The sequence below is a fragment of the Pongo abelii genome, chromosome 20 (genome assembly GCF_028885655.2).
Source record: "Pongo abelii isolate AG06213 chromosome 20, NHGRI_mPonAbe1-v2.0_pri, whole genome shotgun sequence".
Lineage (NCBI taxonomy): Eukaryota > Metazoa > Chordata > Mammalia > Primates > Hominidae > Pongo > Pongo abelii.
Genome location: NC_072005.2, coordinates 50,791,818 through 50,814,800, shown reverse-complemented (window position 1 = coordinate 50,814,800; position 22,983 = coordinate 50,791,818). Strand labels below are relative to the sequence as shown.

The 22,983-nt window shown below is 54.2% G+C and overlaps 1 protein-coding gene and 1 pseudogene across 1 annotated transcript; both read right to left on the bottom strand.

Annotated features, from left to right (window-relative positions):
- Positions 1-5,792: 5,792 nt before the first annotated feature.
- On the bottom strand, positions 5,793-5,917 carry LOC112130287 (small nucleolar RNA SNORA70; annotated as a pseudogene).
- A 4,956-nt stretch (positions 5,918-10,873) lies between these two features.
- On the bottom strand, positions 10,874-22,376 carry BCL3 (BCL3 transcription coactivator). Its single transcript, XM_024237897.3, has 9 exons — positions 21,975-22,376; positions 19,637-19,790; positions 14,636-14,744; positions 13,753-13,957; positions 13,559-13,647; positions 13,251-13,328; positions 12,557-12,724; positions 12,126-12,243; positions 10,874-11,488 (listed from the first exon to the last, which is right to left on the bottom strand). Exons 1-9 carry the CDS (start codon positions 22,228-22,230, stop codon positions 11,301-11,303), a joined length of 1,365 nt encoding a protein of 454 aa, XP_024093665.3. The 5' UTR covers positions 22,231-22,376; the 3' UTR covers positions 10,874-11,300.
- Between the last annotated feature and the right edge of the window lie 607 nt (positions 22,377-22,983).

Sequence of the window (22,983 nt, the reverse complement as noted above, 5' to 3'; positions counted from 1 at the left end):
TCAAACTATGGCCTCACCTTCGAGGCCCTGGCCACGCCTCTGGGACTGTGGTCACACCCCCAAGGCCCTAGCCCCACCCCTACACCTTAACCACACCCTCAGGTCCTGGTCACACCCTCAAAGCAGTGTCTGAAGCAGCCCATTCACGCCCCCAACTCCCCAGACTCTGACCACAAATGCATACACAGACTTAGAGATCCTCGGAAACATAGAACCTTAAACCATAGACTTTTCTTTTTTCTTTTTCTTTTTTTTTTTCAGACGGAGTCTCGCTCTGTCGCTCAGGCTGGAGTGCAGTGGCGCGAACTCTACTCACTGCAACCTCCGCCTCCCGGGTTCAAGCGATTCTCGTGCCTCACGCTCCCGAGTAGCTGGTATTACAGGCGCATCTCACCACACCCAGCTAATTTTTTGTATTTTTAGTAGAGACAGAGTTTCACCATGCTGGCCAGGCTGGTCTCGAACTCCTGACCTCAAGTGATCTGCCCGCCTCGGCCTCCCAAAGTGCTGGGATTACAGGCGAGAGCCACCGCGCCTGGCCAAAATCACAGACTCTTAAACCATGACTTTTACTTTGAAATCATTTGTTTTTCTTTTGAAATTATTTTAAAGTTACAGAGAAGTTGCAAGAATAGTTTCAGACATTATGTCCCTTTGCCTCTAAATGCTTCAGTTGCATTCCAAGTGTAAGGACGTTCTCTTACACCACCACAGTACAGAGGAGCAGTGTACATTTCTCAGTGACACTAGTATCCAACAGTGCAGCCTGTATGCAAATTGCCAGCTGTCCCCAAACTATCTGTCATAGCAAAAAGTTTTCATCTCTTCAGTTTCCTTCAGTCTGGTACAGTTCCTTGGCCTTTCTTTGTTTTTCATGGAATTGACATTTTTGAAGATTGTAGGCTAGTTCTTTTGGAGAAGGTCTCCTTGATTTGGGTTTGTGTGATGTTTCCTTGTGATTAGATTCTGGTGGCAGGAGTGTTACAGAAGTGATGCTGTGTCCTTCTCTGTACATGGTATCAGGAGGCACACGATGCTGGTTGTCCCATGAATGCTGACAGATTTGGTCGGTTGGTTATGGTGAATCATGGAATTCCAGACCTATTGATTCACCAAGTCAGTCTCTTCCATCCCTGGGCCACAGTTTCCCTTTCTATAAAATAAAATTCTGGCTTATGTGAAGGTCTGCAAACACACTTAAAGAACAGATGTGTTCGGCTGGGTGCGGTGGCTCATGCCTGTAATCCCAGCACTTTGGGAGGCCGAGGTGGGCGGATCATGAAGTCAGGAGATCGAGACCATCCTGGCTAACACGGTGAAACCCCATCTCTACTAAAAATACAAAAAATTATCTGGGCATGGTGGCGGGCGCCTGTAGTCCCAGCTACTTGGGAGGCTGAGGCAGGAGAATGGCATGAACCCAGGAGGCAGAGCTTGCAGTGAGCTGAGATCGCGCCACTGCACTCCAGCCTGGATGACAGAGCGAGACTCCGTCTCCAAAAACAAACAAACAAACAAACAATGAAAAAAAAAAGATGTGTTCTGTTTACCTCTCACACTCTTTTTTTTCTTTTTCTTTTTTGAGACAGAGTCTCCCTCTGTCGCCCAGGCTGGAGTGCAGTGGCTGAATCACAGCTCACTGCAACCTCTGCCTCTGGGTTCAAGCAATCCTTCCACCTAAGTCTCTCAAGTTGCTGGGTGCCACCATACCTGGCTAATTTTTGTAGAGATGGGATTTTGCCATGTTGCCCAGGCTGGTCTTGAACTCCTGGCCTGTCCACTCACCTTGGCCTCCCAAAGTGCTGGGATTACAGGTGTGAGCCACCGTCCCCTGACTCTGTGTGTGTGTGTGTGTGTGTGTGTGTGTGTGTGTGTGTGTGTGTGTGTTTGAGGCAAAGTCTCTCTATGTCACTCAGGCTGGAGTGCAGTGACATGGTCACAGCTCACTGCAGCCTCAACCTCCTGGGCTCAAGCGATCCTCCCACCTCAGCTTTCTGAGTATCTGGGACTGCAGGCACATGCCACCGTGTTTGGGGTTAGAGCCGGGGTCTACCCATGTTGCCCAGGATGGTCTTGAACTCCAGGGCTCAGTCTGTCCTCCCACCTCAGCCTCCCAAAGGGTTGGGATTACAGGTGTGAGCCACTGTGCCCGGCCAATGCTCTTAAAGTCATTTTTTGGAATGTCACAGGCATTTAGAATCTGGCAGATTTCATGCACGCTTCTAGGAGAGATGTCCTCTGCCTTTCTGGGTTTACTCAATGTGGTGAGGACAAGCAAGTGGGGCCCTGAGAAATGCATTGAAGGTATGACTTCTGGCGTTAGAGCTGTCCCCGGAATGCTAGGACTGTCACCCATGAGGAGCTTTGGAAGTTGAGGGGTGAGTGATTAAATTATTATTATTTTTTTCTGTTACCCAGGCTAGAAGTGCAGTGGCACGATCTTGGCTCACTGCAACCTCCCCCTCCCAGGTTCCAGCAATCCTCTCACTTCCGTCTCCCTAGTAGCTGGGACTACAGATGTGTGCCACCATATTCAGCACATTTTTGTATTTTTAGAACAGATGGGGTTTCACCATGTTGGCCAGGCTATGAGTGCTTAATTCTGTGGAGGCTGGGAGGCTGGAGACCCCAAGCAGGACCCTTCCCCCATCTTTGGAGTCTGCCTTTCTCCAGCGGAAGGGGGAAGACTGTGGAAGGCCATGTGCCCAGTCCCAAGGTCTAGGAGGCTGAGAGGGGATTTCCATGTGTACAGAGGCCAGATCCCTTGTTTTAGAGAAGTTACTTACAAAGTTCAGTGCTGGGTTCAGCTCTCAGGCCTGGGTACAGTTTCTCATACACGAAAAGCCACATCACCCACAGCCTAGATCCACAAACACAAGAGGACTTCCAATACACTCCAGGCTGATGATGGGCCAGGTCCTGTGCTAAGTGCCTGACACCCACACTTTCATTAAATGCCCAACAACCCATCAACCCCAAGGGGTCGGGGGGATTCCCTTTTTACAGGTGAGGAAGCTGAGGCTCAGTGTGGTGAAGTCACTTCACCTTGAGTCATTTAGTCATTTGGTGGCAGAGCCCTGGTTGTGACAGATACATGTGTGGCCCCTCAATAACCATTCTCTCCTCTTCCTTTTGTAACAGAACCCCTGAATTTTGGCTAGGTACATGCCGCCCAGATAAAACCACATTTTCCAGCCTCTGTTGTGATAGGTGTGGTCATGTGACTAAATTCTGGCCAAATAGGATGTGATGTGTATGATGTGTATGACTTATGGGTTGTAGCTTTAAAGGTAGGGTCATACAGTTGACTTTTGTTTCTTCTTCCCAATGGTTGGAATGTGGATGTGTTGGTGGGAGCTGGAGCAGCCATTTTGGACCACACAATGGAAGTGTGAGGTGAGGGCAGCAGAACAACCAGGTAGAAGGAGCCTCGATCTCTGACATCCTTGGCTACTATTCTAGATGTGGGTGTTCACTAGGCCTTTACATGACAGAAAAATAGACTTTCATCTTATTTAAGCTACTATAGGCTGGACTTGGTAATTACATGCCTGTAATCCCAGCACTTTGGGAGGCCGAGGTGGGTGGATCACCTGAGGTCGGGAGTTCAAGACCAGTCTGACCAACATGGCGAAACCCCATCACTACTAAAAATACAAAAATTAGCCAGGTGTGGTGGCAGGCGCCTGTAATCCCAGCCACTTGGGAGGCTGAGGCAGGAGAATTGCTTGAACCTGGGAGGCAGAGGTTGCAGTGAACTGAGATGCTGCCACTGCACTTCAGCCTGGGTGACAGAGCAAGACTCTGTCTCAAAAAAAAAAAAAAAAAAAAAAAAGCTACTATATTTCTTCTTTTATTTATTATATTTTTAAAGACAGGGTCTCACTCTGTCACCCAGGCTGGAGCATAGTGGTGCAATCATAGGTCACTGTAGCCCTGACCTCTCGGTGTCAAGTGGTCCTCCTACCTCAGCCTCCTGAGTAGCTGGGACTGCAGATGCATGCCACCATGCCTGGTTAATTTTTGTGTTTTTTTGTAGAGATAGGGTTCCACCATGTTACCCAGGCTTTTGTCATGTTACTCAGGCTCTTTGTTTTATATATTTTTTAAAGATAGGGTCTCTCTCCGTTGTCTAGGCTGGAGTGCAGTGGTGCAATCATAGCTCATTGCAGCTTCATTCTCAGCCTTTTTTTTTAAATTTATTTTTTTATTTTTTATTTTATTTTTATTTTTTTGAGATGGAGTCTCCTCTGTCACCCAGGCTGGAGTGCAGTGGTGCGATCTCGTCTCACTGCAAGCTCCGCCTCCTGGGTTCACCTCATTCTCCCACCTCAGCCTCCCGAGTAGCTGGGACTACAGGTGCCCGCCGCCACACCTGGCTAATTTTGTTTTTGTATTTTTCGTAGAGACGGAGTTTCACCATGTTAGCCAGGATGGTCTCGATCTCCTGACCTCGTGATCCGCCTGCCTCGGCCTCCCAAACTTCTGGGATTACAGGCGTGAGCCACTGCGCCCTGACTCAGCCTTTGAATAGCTAGGACCACAGGCACCTAATATAGTTTTTTTTTTTTTTTTGTAGAGACAGGATCTTGCTATGTGGCCCAGGCTGATCTCAAACTCCTGGGCTCAAACAATTCTCCTGCCTTAGCCTCCAAAAGTGCTGGAATTACAGATGCGAGCCACTTCACTCTTTCAAGAGATGGGCTCTCCCTATGTTGCCCAGGCTGGTCTCAAACTCCTGGGCTCAAGTGATCCTCATGCCTCAGCCTCCCTCTCGAGTAGCTATGACTATAGGTGTGTGCCACCATGCCCAGCTATATTATTTAATTTGGTTACAACCATGGAATAAAAAAATGTAGCTAAAACACACATCTAGGCTATGACCTCATTGTTCCATTTTTCTACCAGGACAAAGAAAAAGTCTCATCATCTCTACTTTGTTTCCTCTGACCTCAAAACTGTCAAAAATTCTTAGATGATGGCAACAGCAATTCCCATTTAGGAAGCTCTTACTCAGCACCATGGCCTGTAATAAGTATTGCACAAAATTTATTCCCCCCCACCTTTTTTTTTTTTTTTTTTTGAGACAAGGTCTCTCTCTGTCACCCAGGCTGGAATGCAGTGGCGCAATCTTGATTCACTGCAGCCTTGACCTCTTGGGCTCAAGTGATCCTCCCACCTCGGCCTCCCCAGTGGGTGGGACTACAGGCATGCACCACCACACCGGCTAATTTTTGCTTTTTTTGTTTTTTGTTTTTTTGTGGAGAGACAGGGTTTCACCATATTGCCCAGGCTGGTCTTGAACTCCTGGGCTCAATCGACCTGCCCACCTCCAGCTCCCAAAGTGCTAGGATTACAGGCGTGAGCCACTGTGTCCCGTTCATTTTTTTTTTTCGGTTTGGACAGGAAGCAGGATTTATTGGTGGGTGTGAGTAAGCAGGGCTTGCCACTATTCCAGGGGCCCATGATTGGGGATGTATCTGATGCCACAGCCATCTGGGATGAACTACTTCTCAGCCACCGTGTCTTCACATTCATTTGCACTAAACTTGGTAAAGTCCCACCGCCTTGAGATGTGGGTCTTCTGGTGGCCAGGGAACTTGAACTTGGCCCTGGGTAGGGCCTCAATCACATGTTCCATGTTCTGCAGCTTGGTGCGGACGGACATGATGCCTTAGCCAATGTGAACCCTGGCCACCACACCCTGGGGCTTTCCAAGGCGCCTCGCATACCTGTCTGGAGTCTAGACTGGGGTGAGGTCAAGATCAGAAACATGAACATACATTGGAAAGGGCTATCTCCAAGGTCCCTTAAGGCCACCCCTACACGCAGCAGGCTGCGTATACTACTGAGGGCACTGCTGTTTGCTGCCACTGCATAGGAGGAGAGGAACACAATTAGCTTGGCTAGTATTCATGTTTAAACCTTGGAGCAAACATGCAAGTTGCTCTAAGGATTAAACATAAATATTGACTGGGTGCGGTGGCTCATGTCTGTAATCCCAGCACTCTGGGAGGCTGAGGCGGGCGGATCCCCTGGGGTCGGAGTTTGAGACCAGCCTGACCAACGTGGTGAAACCCTGTCTCTACTAAAAATACAAAAAATTAGCCGGATGTGGTGGCGGGCGCCTGTAGTCCCAGCTACTTGGGAGGCTGAGGCAGGAGAATGGCGTGAACCCAGGAGGTGGAGCTTGTAGTGAGCCGAGATTGCACTGCTGCACTCCAGCCTGGGCGACAGAGCGAGACTCCATCTCAAATAAATAAATAAATAAATAAAATAAAAAACTAGCTGGGCATGATGGTGCATGCCTGTAATTCCAGCTACTTGGGAGGCTGAGGCAGGAGAATCGCTTGAACCTGGGAGACGGAGGTTGCAGTGAGCAGAGATTGCACCACTGCACTCCTCCAGCCTGTGCAACAGAGTGAGACTTGGTAACAACAACAAAACAAAACAAGAGACAGGATCTCCCTCTGGCACCCGGGCTGGAATGAAGTGGTATGATCATAGTTCACTGCAGCCTTGACATCCCGGGCTCAAGTGATGCTTGAACCTCAGCCTCCTAAGTAGCTGGGACTGCAGGCACACACCACCATGCTCATGCTCAGCCAACACATTTTTTGATCTTTTGTAGAGACAGCATCTCACTATGTTGACCAGGAAACATAGAAAGAATCTTCCCTCCCTCCCTCCCTCCCTCCCTCCCTCCCTTCCTGCCTCCCTCCCTCCCTTGCTTCCTTCCTTCCTTCCTTCCTTTCTGCCTTCCTTCCTTCCTTCCTCTCCCTCTTTCCTCCCTTCCCCTCCCCTTCCCTTCCCTTCAAGAGAGGGTGTTGCTATGTTGTCTGGGCTGGTCTTGAACTCCTGGCCTCAAATGATTCTCCCACCTTGCCTTCCCCAAAGTGCTGGGATTGCAAGCATGAGCCACTGTGCTCAGTGACAAATGTCCTTATAAGAGACAGAGAAGAAGACATGGACACACAAAGGAGAAGATCATGTGAAGACAGAGGCAGAGACTGAACTGATGCAGCCACAAGCTGAGGAATGCTTGGGGCTACCAGAAGCTGGAAGAGGCAAGGAAGGATTCTCCCCTACAGTTTTTGGTGAGTGTGGTCCTGCCGACGCCTTGATTTTGGACTTCTGGCCTTCAGAACTGTAAAGGAATACATTTCTGTTGTTTTAAGCCACCTAGTTTGTGGCAGTTTGTGTGGCAGTTTGTATGGCAGCAACAGGATTTTTTTATTTTTATTTTTTATTTTTTTGAGATGGACTCTCGCTCTGTCTCCTAGGCTGGAGTGCAGTGACGTGATCTTGGCTCACTGCAACCCCTGCCTCCTGAGTTCAAGCTATTCTCCTGCCTCACCCTCCTGAGTAGCTGGGATTACAGGTGCACGCCACCACATCTGGCTAATTTTTGTATTTTTAGCAGAGACGGGATTTCACCATGTTGACCAGGCTGGTCTTGAACTCCTGACCTCAAGTGATCTGCCCGCCTCGGCCTCCCAAAGTGCTGGGATTACAGGCATGAGCCATCGTGCCTGGCCAGCAACAGGACATTAACATACCCTTCAAGCCTGGCAGCTTCAGAGATACCAGAGCACAGGGTCGGGGTCAGAAACACTGAAACACAGTTGCAAACAGAAAGATGCATGGACGTCCCAGTCAGGTGGGCCAGGCACACACAGGTCACCCAATCAGTGCTCACACAGGCCATCCAGAAGTGCATGTGCATGAGTGTTTGTGTGCACACACACAGCCCTTCACGGACCCCAGTGATGCCATCCAGGAAGTTGTTAAGGCAGCTGGCCCCATAGATGCAACTACATTACAGAGTGATGGGGATTAAATGTTCACTATGATGACCCAGAGAAGCCCCCACAGATTCAACAAACAAACAAACCAAAAAACTCCATAAAAAACAAACAAAAAACACTCAGTGCTATGGTTTGAATATTTTTTCCTTCAAAACCTCATGTTGAAATCTGATCCCCTCACTTGAACCCAGGTCGAGGTTGCAGTGAGCTACGATCTCCCGCTGCACCCCAGCCTGGGTGATAGAGTGAGACTCTGTGTCCAAAAAAATGAAGAAATTTGGGCCTGGCTTGGTGGCTCACACCTGTAATCCCAGCACTTTGGGAGGCCGAGGCGGGTGGATCACTTGAGGTCAGGAGTTCAAGACCAGCCTGGCCAACAGGGTGAAACCCCGTCTCTACTAAAAATACAAAAATTAATTGGGCATGGTGGTACATGCTTGTAATTCCAGCTACTTGGGAGGCTGAGGCTGGAGAATCGCTTGAACCTTGGAGGCAATGGCTGCAGTGAGCCGAGATTGGGCCTCTGCACTGCAGCCTGGGTGACAGAGCGAGACTCTGTCTCAAAAAAAAAAAAAAAACTTTGATTCCCAAGGTTGGAGGTGGGCCTGATGTGAGGTGTGTTTGGGTCACGGGGGCAGATCCCTCATGAATAGATTAATGTCCTCCCTGGAGGGTGAATGAGTTCTCCCCATTAACGCCCATGAGAGATGGGTGTTAAAAGGAGCCTGGCACTTCTCTCTCTCTGTCTCTCTCTCGCTTCCCCTTGTGCCACGTGATCCCTGCACATGTGTGGTTCCCTTGGTCTTCTGCCACGAGTAGAAGCAGCCTGAAGCCTTCACCACAAGAAGCAGATGCTGACACCATGGTTCTTTTATTTATTTATTTTTTTGAGGTAGGGCCTCACTCTGTTGCCCAGGCTGGAGTGCAGTGGTGCGATCATAGCTCACTGCAGCCTTGAACTCACAGACTCAAGCAATCCTCCCACCTCAGTCTTCTGAGTAGCAGAGACTACAGGTGCCTGCCACTATGCCCAGCTAATTTTTTTTTTTTTTTTTTTTTTTTGCACAGACAGGGTCTCACTATACTGCTTGGGCTGGTCTCAAACTCCTGGTCTTAAGGGATTCTCCTGCCTCAGCCTCCCAAAGTGCTGGGATTACAGGTGTGAGCCACCGTGCTTGGCCTCGATTTTGGACTTCTTTTTTTTTTTTTTTTGAGACAGAGTCTTGCTCTGTCGCCCAGATTGGAGTGCAGTGGTGCAATCTCGGCTCACTGCAAGCTCTGCCTCCCGGGTTCATGCCATTCCCCTGCCTCAGCCTCCCGAGTAGCTGGGACTACAGGTGCCCGCCACCGTGCCTGGCTAATCTTTTGTATTTTTAGTAGAGACGGGGTTTCACCGGGTTAGCCAGGATGGTCTCGATCTCCTGACCTCGTGATCGGCCCGCCTCGGCCTCTCAAAGTGCTGAGATTACAGGCGTGAGCCACCGCGCCCGGCCGATTTTGGACTTCTTATGCCCAGAACTGTAAGAGAATAAATTAGTATTGTTTGGCTGGCACGGTGGCTCACACCTTTTGTAATCCCAGCACTTTGGGAGGCTGAAGTGGGTGGATCACTTGAGGTCAGGAGTTCCAGATCAGTCTGGCCAACATGTCGAAACCCTGTGTCTAGTAAAGATACAAAAAATTAACCAGGTGTGGTGGTGCACGCCTGTAGTCCCAGCTTCTTGGGAGGCTGAGGTAGGAGAATGGCTTGAACCAGGGAAGTGGAGGTTGTAGTGAGCTGAGATTGTGCCACTGCACTCCAGCCTGGGTGACAGAGTGAGAATCTGTCTCAAAAAAAAAAAAAAAAAAAAAAGTTAGCATCATTTCAAGCCACTGAATTTGTGATTTGTGATAGTGGCAACAGGAAACCATTACAAACCCCGACTGACACACAGACATACCCCAGAGTCAAAGCACAGATGTGTGGCTGGGCGCGGTGACTCACGCCTGTAATCCCAGCACTTTGGGAGGCCAAGGCAAGCGGATCGCCTGAGGTCAGGAGTTTGAGACCAGCCTGGCCAATGTGGCAAAACCCCGTCTCTACTAAAAATACAAAAATTGGCCAGGCATGGTGGTGGGTGCCTGTAATCCCAGCTACTCTGGAGGCTGGGGCAGGAGAATCTCTTCAACCCAGGAGGCGGAGGTTGCAGTGAGCCGAGATCGCGCCATTGCACTCCAGCCTGGGCAACAGAGTGAGACTCCATCCCAAAACAAAACAAAAAAAACAACAAAAAAACCACAGATGTGGTCCATTAGAGGGGCCCCATGGAACCACCGAGTAAAACTGCCTCACACCATGTGAGGCAGTCACAGGGCAACAATCACAGCATCACCCCAGATCTCAATGTTAGGAACACTCCCAAACACCACGCACTCGGACAGCCAGAGACGATTGGGGCTGAAGTCAGCTGTGGGTTATCACCGGAACCCCCACACTACAGAAACACACATGCCCAGGGTCACTACGGAATCCAACAGGGTGCCCTGGAAAGATATCACACACTGGCCAGGTGCGGTGGCTCATGCCTGCAATCCCAGCACTTTGGGAGGCTGACACAGGAGGATCATAAGGTCAGGAGGTCGAGACCAGCCTGACCAACATGGTGAAACCCCGTCTCTACTAAAAATACAAAAATTAGCCAGGCATGGTGGTGCACACCTGTAATCTCAGCTACTCAGGAGGCTGAGGCAGGAGAATCGCTTGAACCGGGGAGGCGGAGGTTGCAGTGAGCCGAGATCGTGCCACTGCATTCCAGCTTGGGCAACAGAGCAAGACTCTGTCTTGGAAAAAAAAAAAAAAAGATATCACACACCACATCCTCCTTAGAAACAATGGAACAGTGAGAATGATGGCAACATTCACAACCAAACACACCAGAAGTCCCAGAGTGACACACAGGAGATTGTCTGTCTGAGACTCACAACATCACTCTGGGAGTCAGCTGGATTCAGTGCATGGGTGTGCGCACACACGACGGCACTTCCGCCAGGTCCATCTCATGAAAGAGGCCCATGCACCCAAGGGATATGGTACAAAAATAGTTTATTACAAAAGAAATCCAACCAAAATGCTTAATAATTTACATCGTGATCCGTGCCCGTTACGGCCCACCTCTCCCCTCCTCAATTATCTGGTAGAGAGTGGAGGGGAGTGGCTGTTCCCTGGGTCCACCAGCTCTGGGAGGGAACATGGAAATGGAAGATGTGGGTGGCATTCCGGACAGGGACTGGTGCCTGAGAATGCTGGGGTCAGAGTCCTGGGAGGGAGCGAGATGGGGGAACATCTGTGCTCAGAAGAGGGGGTGTATGGGTAGGTGCATGTGCTTCTGTGCAAATCCTGGTCCCGAAGATGGGGGGGGGGCAGAGTGAGATCTTCACAGTTTCCAGAAGGGTTGACCCCACAGGGCAGGGGGGCCCCTCCTCATGAGTCCAAGATCTGCCCCCCCATCCCCCTCAGCTGCCTCCTGGAGCTGGGGAGGGGGGCACCGGCCGGCCAGGGCCTCGGAGGACTCCAGCAAAGGGCAGGAAGGCAGGTGGAGATGGGGAAGGAAGGAAGAAATTGGGAGGAGCCATGGGGAATCCAGGGGGGTCCTTGGGGGGAGACTGGGAGGGTGAGGAGGATGGTGATGCAGAGAGAAGACCTGAGGAAGGAAGAGAGACAGAGGTGGAGGGTGGTGAGAGGCCAGACCCAGAGAGCAGGGGCTGGGGCCTGAGATCTAGGTCTGAGGGAGGAGGGGCTAGGGGTCTGAGGGAGGAGGGGCTGGGGATCTGGACTCTTGGGTCTGAGGGAGGAGGGGCAGGGGGTCTGAGGGAGGAGGGGCTGGGGATTTAAACTCCCGGGTCTGAGGAAAGAGGCATATGGGGACCTAGACTCCTGGGTCTGAAGGAAGAGGGGCTGGGGGCCTGAAGGAGGAGGGGCTGGGGGTGTGAGGGAGGAGGGGCTGAGGTCTGAGGGAGGAGGGTTTGGGAATCTGGACTCCTGGGTCTGAGGGAGGAGGGGCTGAGGTTTGAGATAAGAGGGGCTAGGGGTATGAGGGAGGAGGGGCTGAGGTCTGAGGGAGGAGGGGCTGGGGGGGGTCTGAAGGAGGAGGGGCTGGGGTCTGAGGGAGGAGGGGCCAGGGGTCTGAGGGAGGAGGGGCTATGGGTTGGGATTCCTGGGTCAGAGGGAGGAGGCTAGGGGCCTGGACTCCTAGATCCGAGGGAGGAGGGGCTGTGGGTTGGGATTCCTGGGTCTGAGGGAGGAGGCGCCAGGGCTGGAGGTTGGGAACGGTTTCTCACCGTTGGAGCTGAGGCGGCTGCTGCTCTCGGGGGAGGTGTTGGCGCTCCGGTCAGGGGAGGGGTCTGGCTGGGAAGTGGAAGCAGGCCGGGTGGCCTTCCCCCTCAGGATGTCGATGACCTGTAGGAAGATGGGCGTGACCATAGAGCCACCCATGCCTCACAGCCCTCTCTCCTTCTATCCCTCCTAGCTGACTGGATCCAGGTGGTGGCCTCTCCACTTCTCAGTAGGAAAAGATGGGCAAGGCACTTTTTTTCTTGGTGCCAGTCTCTCCTCATTTCTGGAACTCACACCCGCGCTCTCAGAGGCTCACCCACTCCCCTCCACGCAACGGCACAGACACCCTCACTCTTCTGCGCTCTGGCACACTCGCCTGCAACCAGCCCGCGGACACACGTGTGCAAGGGGCATGTCCACAGCTGCCCCGGCTCACCCTGCGGCTGCGCGCCACCATGAGCGGCGTGTCGTTGTGGCAGTTCTTGAGGCTGCTGTCGGCGCCGCTGCGGACCAGCGTGCGCACCAGCGGGAGGAGCCCGCGGCCGGACGCTGAGTGCAGGGCGGAGCTGCCGGAGTACATTTGCGCGTTCACGTTGGCGCCGTGCTGTGGGACGGGAGGGCCGGGTCAGGAGGGCGCGCGGGCCACCCGGGGCAAGGGAACAGAGGTTGGAGGCCCGGGTGGGTGGCCGGCACGTGGGGCGGCACCGGATCGGGGTGGGGTCACGGGAAGGTAGGAGCGAGAGCCAAGGGCGGGCCAAGAGGGACTGCGTTGGCGGCGATGAATGAACCGGAGCTGGACACCGAGGCCCGCGCCCCAAGGAGTCTCGGGGGCTGGAGGGGGGAAGGACAATGCGTGGACAGGGCCTAGCTGGAAGGCGGGGTCAGCCAGGCCATCGCAGGGCGGGGCCTAGGCCGTTGAGGTGGCAGGGGAGGAATAGGACAAGTTCGTAGCCAGGGGCGTGGAGCCCGAGAGTCGAGATAACTAGGCCTTAAAGGAAGGATCAGAGCTGGACGCGGAGCAGGAGCCGGAGCCAGAAGTGGAAGGCGGGGTCAGAGCTAGGGGCTGGGGCCAGAGCCGGGTTGGGGTCAGAGGATAGGGTGGGCGCGAGGCTCAGGGGGGCTGTACGCACCTGCAGCAGCAGCTGCACCATGCTAAGACTGTTGTTTTCCACGGCGTGGATGAGCGGGGAGCGGCCGCTCTTAATGTCCTGAGGCGGGGAAGGAAGGTCTTAGTTTCTCCAAGCTCTGCTCCAGCAGCCGGCGACCCGCATCCCGTCCACATCCCATTCGCGGGGTCCAGCCTCTCTCTTGGGTCTGATACTCCACGCCCCACCCCACCCGGGCGCTCTCCCACGCCAGCCCCACACTGGCCCCGCCCCCGCCAAGACCCCGCCCCTGCTAAGGCCCCGCTCCCTCCCAGCTCCTAGTGCGCGCTCACCACTGCGTCGATGTCGGCACCGCGCTCCAGCAAGAGCTGCACGGTTTCTTGGCACTCGGTGTTCACTGCCACGTGCAGGGCGGTGAGCCCTGAGGGAGAGGAGGGCTCGGTGAAACCTAGGCCCGGGCTTTGCGGCCGCTGATAGACTCCAGGTCCGCTGGACAGCCGAGCCGTGCCCCGCGGTAAATGCTTACCGTCATAATTGCGGGCCTCCAGGTCCAACGTGCCCGGAGCTGCGCTGTCCAGCAGGGCTCGCAGGCAGGTCGGGCTGCGGTGCTCGCACGCCAGGTGAGCGGCCGTCTGGCCATGGCGGTCCAGCGCCATGGGGCTGGCACCAGCTGTCACCAGGAGCCGGACCACAGACGGTAATGTGGTGATCACAGCCAGGTGGAGCGGTGTCTGGGGAACAGTGACTGTGAGGGACCTGTGTCCAGCCCTGCTCTCTAGTCCTGCCTCCCTCAGGTTTTCTGAACCCTTATTCCTCATCCTGCAGTCTTCCCCAGGAACAGAAACCTGCGACACCTCCTGTCTCAGATTCAAGAGTCCGGGCCCCATGCTCCTCCTTCCCCAGGACCCAGAAAACTGGGCCTCCAACCTCCTCTTTCCCTAGTACCCGAATTCTGGGTCCCCAGCCCCCTCCCTCCTCACTAGGAGGTCTTTAGGCCCCCTCCCTCTCAGGAACAAGGAGTCCAAGGCCCCAGAGCCCTTCTTCTCCAGGAACCAGAAGCCTGGAGCACCTCGGTGCTTAGAGTCCAGACCCCAGCCCTCCTCCCTCAGACCCAAGAGTCCAGACCCCCAGCCCTCCTCCCTCAGACCCAGGAGTCCAGACCCCCAGCCCTCCTCCCTCAGACTCAGGAGCCCAGGACCCCAGCCCTCCTCCCTCAGACCCAGGAGCCCAGGCCCGCAGCCCTCCTCCATCAGACCCAGGAGTCCAAGCACCAGCCCCTCCTCCCTCAGACCCAGGGGTCCAGGCCCCAGCCCCTCCTCCCTCAGACCCAGGAGTTCAGGCCCCCAGCCCCTCCTCCGTCAGACCCAGGAGTCCAGGCCCCAGCCCTCCTCCCTCAGACCCAGCCTCACCTGCCGCAGGTTGTTGTAGATGTCGAGCTCCCGGCCCCCCTGCTGGAAGAGGTTGACCAGCCGGTGCACAGCTGGCAGGTTACCCTGCACCACAGCAATATGGAGAGGCCTGGGGGTGGGGGAGTGAAGGAATCACAGGCATTAGGGGCTGTTCACCTCTCACCCTCATGCTGTTGGCAATGCTAACTCCAATGTGTTGAATACTTTGGAAATGTCCCCAGTATTCAAACACTTCTCCCCACCCACTCCCTCCATCCTGATTTACCACCCGCTCCCTCCATCCTGATTTACCACCCGCTCCCTCCATCCTGCTTTAGCCACCACTGGCTCCCTGCTGGTCTAGTACAGTTCCATCCTCATGGCTTCTCTGCTTCCACCTATGCTCTACTGTCTGTCCCCCACACAACAGCCAGAGGGACCTTTTTATTTTATTTTATTTGTTTGAGACGGAGTCTTGCTCTGTCGCCCAGGCTGGAGTGCAGTGGTGCTATCTCCTGCTCACTGCAATCTCTGCCTCCCAGGTTCAAGCGATCATCCAACTTCAGCCTCCCGAGTAGTGTGCCATCATGCCCAGCTAACTTTTGTATTTTTAGTAGAGACAGGATTTCACCATGTTGGCCAGGCTGGTCTCTAACCGCTGGGTTCAAGTGATCCTCCTGCCTCAGCCTCCCAAAGTGCTGGGATTACAGGCGTGAGCCACCATGCCCAGTCTGGAACAAAAGTTTTGACTAAAAGGGAGGTGAGGACAAACTGGGATGGGGCCATTGTTCTGGAGGCTGTACAGTCCAGAACCCCCTTCCAGACTGAAGGACTCACTCCCTCAGCTTCTGGGAAGATTGTCAGCTTTCAGACCATTTGGGAATTACCCTCAACTCAAGAGAGCTGCTTGTCCAAGGTCACGCCCCATGTGAATCAAGGGCAGCTGCCCTTCAATGGCATCCAGTCACTGGTTAATGCCAGCATAGAAGGCCTAGCCTCCTGACCCCAATGCTGAAGGCCATTGCAGCTTCAATATTCCCTGTGGGACGGCTGAGGCCCTGTGGAGGTGACACAGCAGCTCAACTTCTCCCTCTGCCCATATGGGCTTCCTTCATCCCACAGGTGCTGATGGAAAGCATTTCCAATAAACTTCCTGCTCAGTTTCCAGAGACCCCAACCTAGAACAGCTATTCGGAGACTGGTGTGTGTGTGCGTGCGTGCTTGTGCACGCCTGTGCATGTTTGCATGGGGTGGAGGACAGAGTGGAGGACCCAAGGAGGACTGCGTGTACACAGTGGGCGGCAGGATCTTTATTTAAAGTTTACCAAGTAATTCCTTTCTCACCAGCACCCGTCTCTCTTGTGGAATGTGTCTCTCGAATCCAGTTTAAACTAGCCTCCCAGGTGGTTCTGATGGAAGTGCAGAAATCCTGGGGCCAGAGTCGCACATTGGGCTGCAACCCCTTCTAGCCTAGCTGCGTGCCAGGGCAAGCCATGGGGGCCTTTCGGAGCCTCAGTTTTCTCTTATGTAAAGTACAGCGCCCACATGCCAGGGTGAGATCACGCAGGTGAATCGCTGAACCAGACTCCTAATCCGTGAAAGCCAAATTTAAAAATAAAATGTCGAGGGAGGGGCCGGGGTCCCTGGGAAGGGTCCCCCCTTCTCTGCATCTCCCAGGACGCCTGGCCTGGGTCCCTCTCGGGGCGGCCAGGGTTAAGTGAGGGCAGACGCAGCGAATGATTTCAGAGAAACCGTCCAGGCCTGAGTTCCCATAAACGCGCGGGCCGCAGGGGGTGGGGCGGGGCTGGAGGAAGTGGGGACGGGAGGGGCGACCCAGCCCTCGGACTTCCAGTAACAGGTCTGCTGGGCGGGGCTCTGCTTCCTGCTCCCGGGGGAGGGAAGCTTGTCCCGCCGGGGATCTACCCTGGCCACCCCTGGCACCCCAACTTCCATCCTCGAATGGGGCGGGGGAAGGGGGTGCCCAGCCCAAGAAGACCTAGCTCCCTTGAGGTGTGTGTGTCGGGGGGCGCATAATCCCGAGTCCTCCCGCCTGGGGGACCCTCTGGAACTCCACCCCGCAGAGCTCAGGCTCCAGCTGGCTGCAAGTCCTCCTTATCCCGGCATCCACCCCCAACATCTCTTGGGAGCCAGAAATAGCCCTAACTCTTCTTTAAGAATAAGGACTTCCCCCGTCCTTCAGAGCTCCAGGATCCCAAAGTACATTGCCTGTCCTTGTCGCCTCAGAGACCCAGAAATACAGCGCCTCAAACCCTGCCCCTTTGGGAACACAGACTTTCAGGCCCCTTGGCATGACCAGCTTTACCTGCCCAAGGCTTAGAATGTCCTGCTGCCGCTGTCGTGAAATTCTTAAGTTTTGAACAAGGGACTCTGCAAATTTCTGTATCTGGTCCTGCCCCTAAAGCCCCTCTGAGTGCCAGGTCCCCAAGCTGCCAAGCTGCTCCTCATCCCCTCGGAGATTAAGGAATACAGTTCCCCAACTTCTGCCTTCTGAGAATCAGAACATCACCGCCCCCCACGCCGTCCCCGCCTTCTTGCCCCCTCCCCAGGTTTCTGGCTGCCCAGTCCCTAACCCCTTGGGGGTCCAAATGCCCCAAGGCTCGTACCCGCCTGTGAGGAGATGGAAGCCCAGCCTCCCAACCTTTTGGCTTCTGCGGGGACCCAGACTTAGCGTCCCCCACCCTCCTCGCCCCCACTGCCCTCCCCCGGGTGTGAAGTGGAGCCGGTGGCGCAGGCTGGGGCCGGGCCGCTGCCCGTTCCGGTAAAGTCTCAGCCCCAGCGGAAGGGGTTAAGGTTGGAGGAAGCGCCAGGAGGGGGGAGGCTGCGAGTGAGTGACGGGTGCTGACGTGGGGGAGGCAGAGCAGCTGGGTTGCGGTCAAGTTCTGCGGGAAGGGATTTCCCCCAGCAGGCAGCTGAGGCAGAAGTGTTTGCCTTGGGGGAGAGTCGGGGAGGGAGGGTGGGGGGAGGGCCTGGGGCTGGAGACTGGTGGGCCGTGTGGCCTCTGGCAAGCACCCTGCTTTTCAACAGCATGGACAGCTCACCCCTGGGGGCAGAGACTAATTAAGCCCGTTTCATAGATGACCCCCCAGAGGTACCCAGAAGGGGAGGGAACTAGGTTTTATTAGCTCTTTATAATCTCGGCCACTTTCTCCTGCTAGGGCTCTGGAGATGGCCTGCAAACCACCCTGGGAGCTCTGCTCAAACATTACCCATTTCCATGCATTGAGCACTTACTGTTTGCCCAGCCCTGTTCTGTGCACTGTATTAATACATGTGTACAAGATCTCAATGAATCCTAATTGTGATAGGTGCTATTATGAGACCCAGTTTCCAAATAGGGAAACTGAGACTCAGGGACATGAAATCACCAGTGGGCCAGTGGTGGAGCAGCCCTCTGCTACTTCTCTGCAGATATAGGCCTGTTCATCTCTACCTGTGGTTTCCAGGCCCCAAACTAATTCTCACAGAAGTGCTTTGTATAAATCATGTCATTTCTTCCTCCCGGAGACCCTCACACGCGATGGTTCCTGTTTTTACAGAGAGGAAAACTGAGGTACAGAGGGAGTGGAAAGTGGCCACGCTGAGATTCCAACCCAGGTCGATAGAATAATAAGAATCATGATGATCAATTGTAGTGAGTGCTTACTATGTGCTAGGCACAGACCAAACCCTCTCGTGCAGGACTTCTCAGCAACCTCACAAACATGTTCTTCAAACTGCAGGTGATAAACCATGGGGGTTGTGAAATCAATTTAGGGGATCTTCAAATTAATGTAGTGGGCTGTGACCACGAAACAATGAAGTCGACTAGAATAGAAAATGGCAAAGTAAAGCTGTAAGCTGGGCTCGGTGGCTTACACCTGTAATCTCAGCACTTTGGGAGGCTGAGGTGGGAGGATCACTTGAGCCCAGGAGTTTGAGACCAGTGTGGGCAACATAGCAAGACTGCCGTGTTTCTACAAAAAAAAAAAAAACAAAACAAAAAACAAAAAACAAAAAAAACAAAAATTAGCCAGGTGTGGGGGTAGTGCCTGTGGTCCCAGCTACTCAGGAGGCTGAGGTGGGAGGATCATTTGAGCCCAAGAGATCAAGGCTGCAGTGAGCTATGATTGCACTACTGTACTCCAGCCTGGGTGACAGATCGAGACCTTGTCTCAGAAAAAAAAAAAAAAAAAAGAAAAAGAAAAAAAGAAAAAAAAAGAAAATGTCACAGTAGAACCCACATACTAAGGGCGAGTATTGTTTCATTTTGTGCAATTTTAATTTCAAGTTTATGTGTGTGTGTGTGTGTGTGTGTGTGTGCTGGGTTTGAGATAAAATAATAGTCATATTAACAAACACTTACTCAACATTTATGCCAGGTCCAGTGATAGGAGTTTTACATGTATAATTCATATGGTAAGTTAATCAATGAACTATCTTTCTTGTTTTTAGGTTGTGATAAAAAATCTAAAGACCACTGTTCCAAAAATAGTGTTCTAGGGGTTGGCTTGGGGCTCATGCCTGTAATCCCAGCACTTTGGGAGGCCAAGGCGAGTGGATCACTTGAGGTCAGGAGTTTGAGACCAGCCTGGCCAACATGGTGAAACCCTGTCTCTACCAAAAAATACAAAAATTAGCCGGGCTTGGCAGTGGGCACCTGTAGTCTCAGCTACTCGGGAGGCTGTGGCATGAGACTCACTTGAACCTGGGGGGCAGAGGTTGCAGTGAGCCGAGATCGTGCCACTGTACTCCAGCCTGGGCGACAAGGTGAGACCCTGTCTCAAAAAAAACAAAACCAAAAACCAAACAAAAATAGTGGCCTAGGAGGTAAATGCTCTCAAGGTGCCCATTCTTCAGAGGAGGAAACTGAGACTCAGAGAGGGGAAGGGACTTATTCAAGGTCACACAGCCTGTGGTGGAGACCAAGTTGTGACTCAGGTCCACTGGGAGCTGAGTGGCCCTGTGTTATGGACGGCTGGTCTTCCCAACCACCCCTCCCCTTAACAGGGGACTGTCACTCACGTGTCTCCGTCCTCATCTGCACGGGTGGCCATGGCGATGTCAGCAGAAAGGGGGTGTTCCATGGGGCACATCATGGGGTATAGGGGTGTAGGCAGGTTCACCAGAGGAAACGGGGAGCCCATGGTCCGAGTGGGGTACAAAGGCAGTAAGGCCCCTGGACAATGGAGGACAGAGAAGGGACATGGGTGAGGCCACACCCACAGACCCTCAACCCGCTCCCCACTTCTAGACCTTTGCTCCTGCGGTGTCACCTGCCCTTTCTCCTGGGTCCCTTTTGCATCCCATACAGGGTCCTCAAGGCCTAAAACAAACCCCCTTCCACGTCCCTCCTCTGGGCTCTGGCAGCTTCCTCTCCCTCCAGGGCTGGTCACCCTCATTGTCACTTACCTTCTGACCCCAATCTCCAATCAGACAAAGGGTCCCTTAAGAACAGAGGGTGCACCCATCATCACCTAGCAGGGGACCCCAAGGACAGTCTGCGGAGTGATTTTGTGGCTGATGAATTGCTGGGTGCAGGGTGTGGGATAAATGTAGAGTGGGTTTGGGGAGAGTGGAGGGAGAGAGGAGGTGTTACCAGAAACCTGTTCAAATTGTTTTTGAGATGTAGTCTTGCTCTGTCACCCAGACTGGAGTGTAGTGGCACGATCTTGCCTCACTGCAACCTCTGCCTCCCAGGTTCAAGCAATTCTCCTGCCTCAACCTCCCAGGTAGCTGGGATTACAGATGCTCACCACCACGCATGGGTAATTTTAGATCAAACTGTTTAAAAAGGGGCCACGGCAGGCCGGGCATGGTGGCTCATGCCTCTAATACCAATACTTTGGGAGGCCGAGGCGGGTGGATCACCTGAGGTCAGGAGTTCAATACCAGTCTGGGCAACATGGTGAAACCCTGTCTCTACTAAAAATACAAAAATTAGCCAGGTGTGGTGGTGCATGCCTGTAATCCCAGCTACTCGGGAGGCCGAGGCACAAGAATCGCCTGAACTTGGGAGGCGGAGGTTGCAGTGAGCCGAGATCACGCCAATGCACTCCAGCCTGGGCGACAGAGCAAAACAAAACTCTGTCTCAAAAAACAAAAACAAAAACAAACAAACAAACAAACAAAGGTGAGGGGACCACGGCAGCAGGCAAATCCATACCAACCCATCACATAGACGGGGAAAACTGAGGACTGCTTTCTCACTCTTGGAATGGGAAAGCTGGAAGGCTGTGGCAGAACTCCTGATGCACACAGCTTGAGGCTCTCCAGCTGTCACGCTGATGGGGTGGAGGGTGCAGAAACTACCTAAAGTTTTGGGGCTCTGTAGAAGGGCTCTCTGCAGCTTTGGGGGTCAATTGGGGATGGTGACGTGGCCACAGCTGTGGTAGGGGACACCGCTTCTTGAGATCAGGGATGGAGATAGGATGGAGAGAAGAGTGTGTGATCTTCGTCATCTGCTGATCTTTATGGGCCCTGTGTTCTTGAACTCCCAAGTTTCCAGGTCCCCGTATCTCCAATACCAGGCCTTGGGGCCCTGAGGCTTTCTGTCTGGAGACCCCTGAATTTTTCATCTTGCCTCTGAATTACCCAGAGTCTCAGAATTACCCAATCTTAGGATCCTCAGTACCCTGATCCCCTTCGGCCCACCTGATCTTCACCTCAAATAGGACCCTGATCACTTGTGGCCCCACATAACTGAGTACCCAGAACGCCGGGTCTCCATTCCCCTGGGTCCTCAAGACTTCCTGGTATCTGGGTCCCTGGAGCTCTGGTTCATTTCCTTGGATCCTTGTGATCCCAGATATTGGGGTGCTCAGAACCCCATCTCTGTTTTCATAATGCCCATGTCTCCAGATACCTTGGTTCCTGGGATTGTGACATCCTGAGATCCTCAGTATCTGTCTCCTTAGAACCCCAGTCTCTGTTACCCTGACTCCCTTTGATTCTAATATCAGGATACAAGGAACCCCAGTTTCTCCAGCGCAGCTCAGCTTCCTCATAACCCTACACATCTGGCTTAAGAGCCTGTACTTTTTTGTCCCTAGGATACCAGGCTCTGTGCCCTGATTCCCCGACACCCCCATATTTGTACCACTGTGCATTGTCCCTGACCCCCCCATGTCACTCAGCCCCTGGGCTCTGCCCCCCAGGGTCCCCAAATCCCCAGATCCCAAGGCACAGCTTACTGGCTCCCCGATGATCTCGTATCTGTATCCCTGGAACCTGGGCTTATATCCTCTTGTCACCCAGGTCCCTGGAGAGACACCGGTGTGTGCCTCGAGCTCTGCCTCCTGGCTCTTGTGACCCTATACTCTGTGTGGATCCCACCCGGCCCGGACCCTCGGGGGCCACTCACCCGGGTAGTAAAGCGCCTCCGGCCGGGCCAGGCCGTGGGGGGGCCCGGGGGCCGCCGGCAGGTCGCAGCCGCCGCGCAGAGGGTCCAGGGGGACGACAAGGCCCGCAGCGCCGCGGGGAGCGGCGGGCTCCGGGGAGGGCGCGCGCAGCGGGCGCTTGCGGAGCGGCAGCGCGGCGCCCGGGAGTCCGGCGGCCTTGGGCCGGGTGCGCAGGTCCACGGGCCCCTCGTCCATGGCCCCCGCGGGGCATCGGGGCATGGGGCCGCCGGGGACGGCGGCCGGAGCGCGGCTGGGCTCGGCTGCACGGGAGGGTGGTTTCGTCGGGCGCCGGGACTTCCCCTGCAGCCGGCTGAACTGAAGGGACTTTTGTCGGCCGGGGCGGTGCCGGCCGCCCGCCTCCCCGCCCCCGGCCCCCCCGGGGCCACCCGTACGCCCCAGGGGTTTCCTGGACCCGCCGCTGCTCCCGCCGCTCTGCGGTGTAGCCTGCCCTGCGCCCCGCCTGCGCCGCGCCGCGCCCCGCTTGCCCCCTCTTGGCCCGCGGCGCCCGGGGCAGCCAGGCTTCGGCGGGGGAGGGAGAGGAAAAGAGGGGTGGGGGGAGAGGAGGCGGGGTCGGGGGGCGGGGGGGTGTCCCCACCCCTGCTGCCAAGGGCCGCTCTCAGTCTCTCTGCCTCTGTTTTTGTCTTTCTGGCCCTAGCTCTCAACATCTCTATCTCTGAGTCTGTAACTGTCTCTGGTTCTCCTGTCTGAGTAGGTGTTTCTCTCCGCAACCCCGCGTTTGTCTCTGTGTGCTTTGTTCCGTCTCTGTCTCTCTCTTTTGTCTCTTTGTGTCTGTCACCATCTCTCGGTCTCTCAGTTGCTGTCTACTTCTCTGCCTCTCAGGAGGCCTTGGCATCTCTGGGACAGGGGTTGGAATCTCGGTTCCCACTTACTCGCTGGGTGACCTTGGCCAAACACTTCCCCTCTCTGAGCCGTTTCCTCCTCAGTGGAAGTGAAAAGACGCACCCGGGGCAG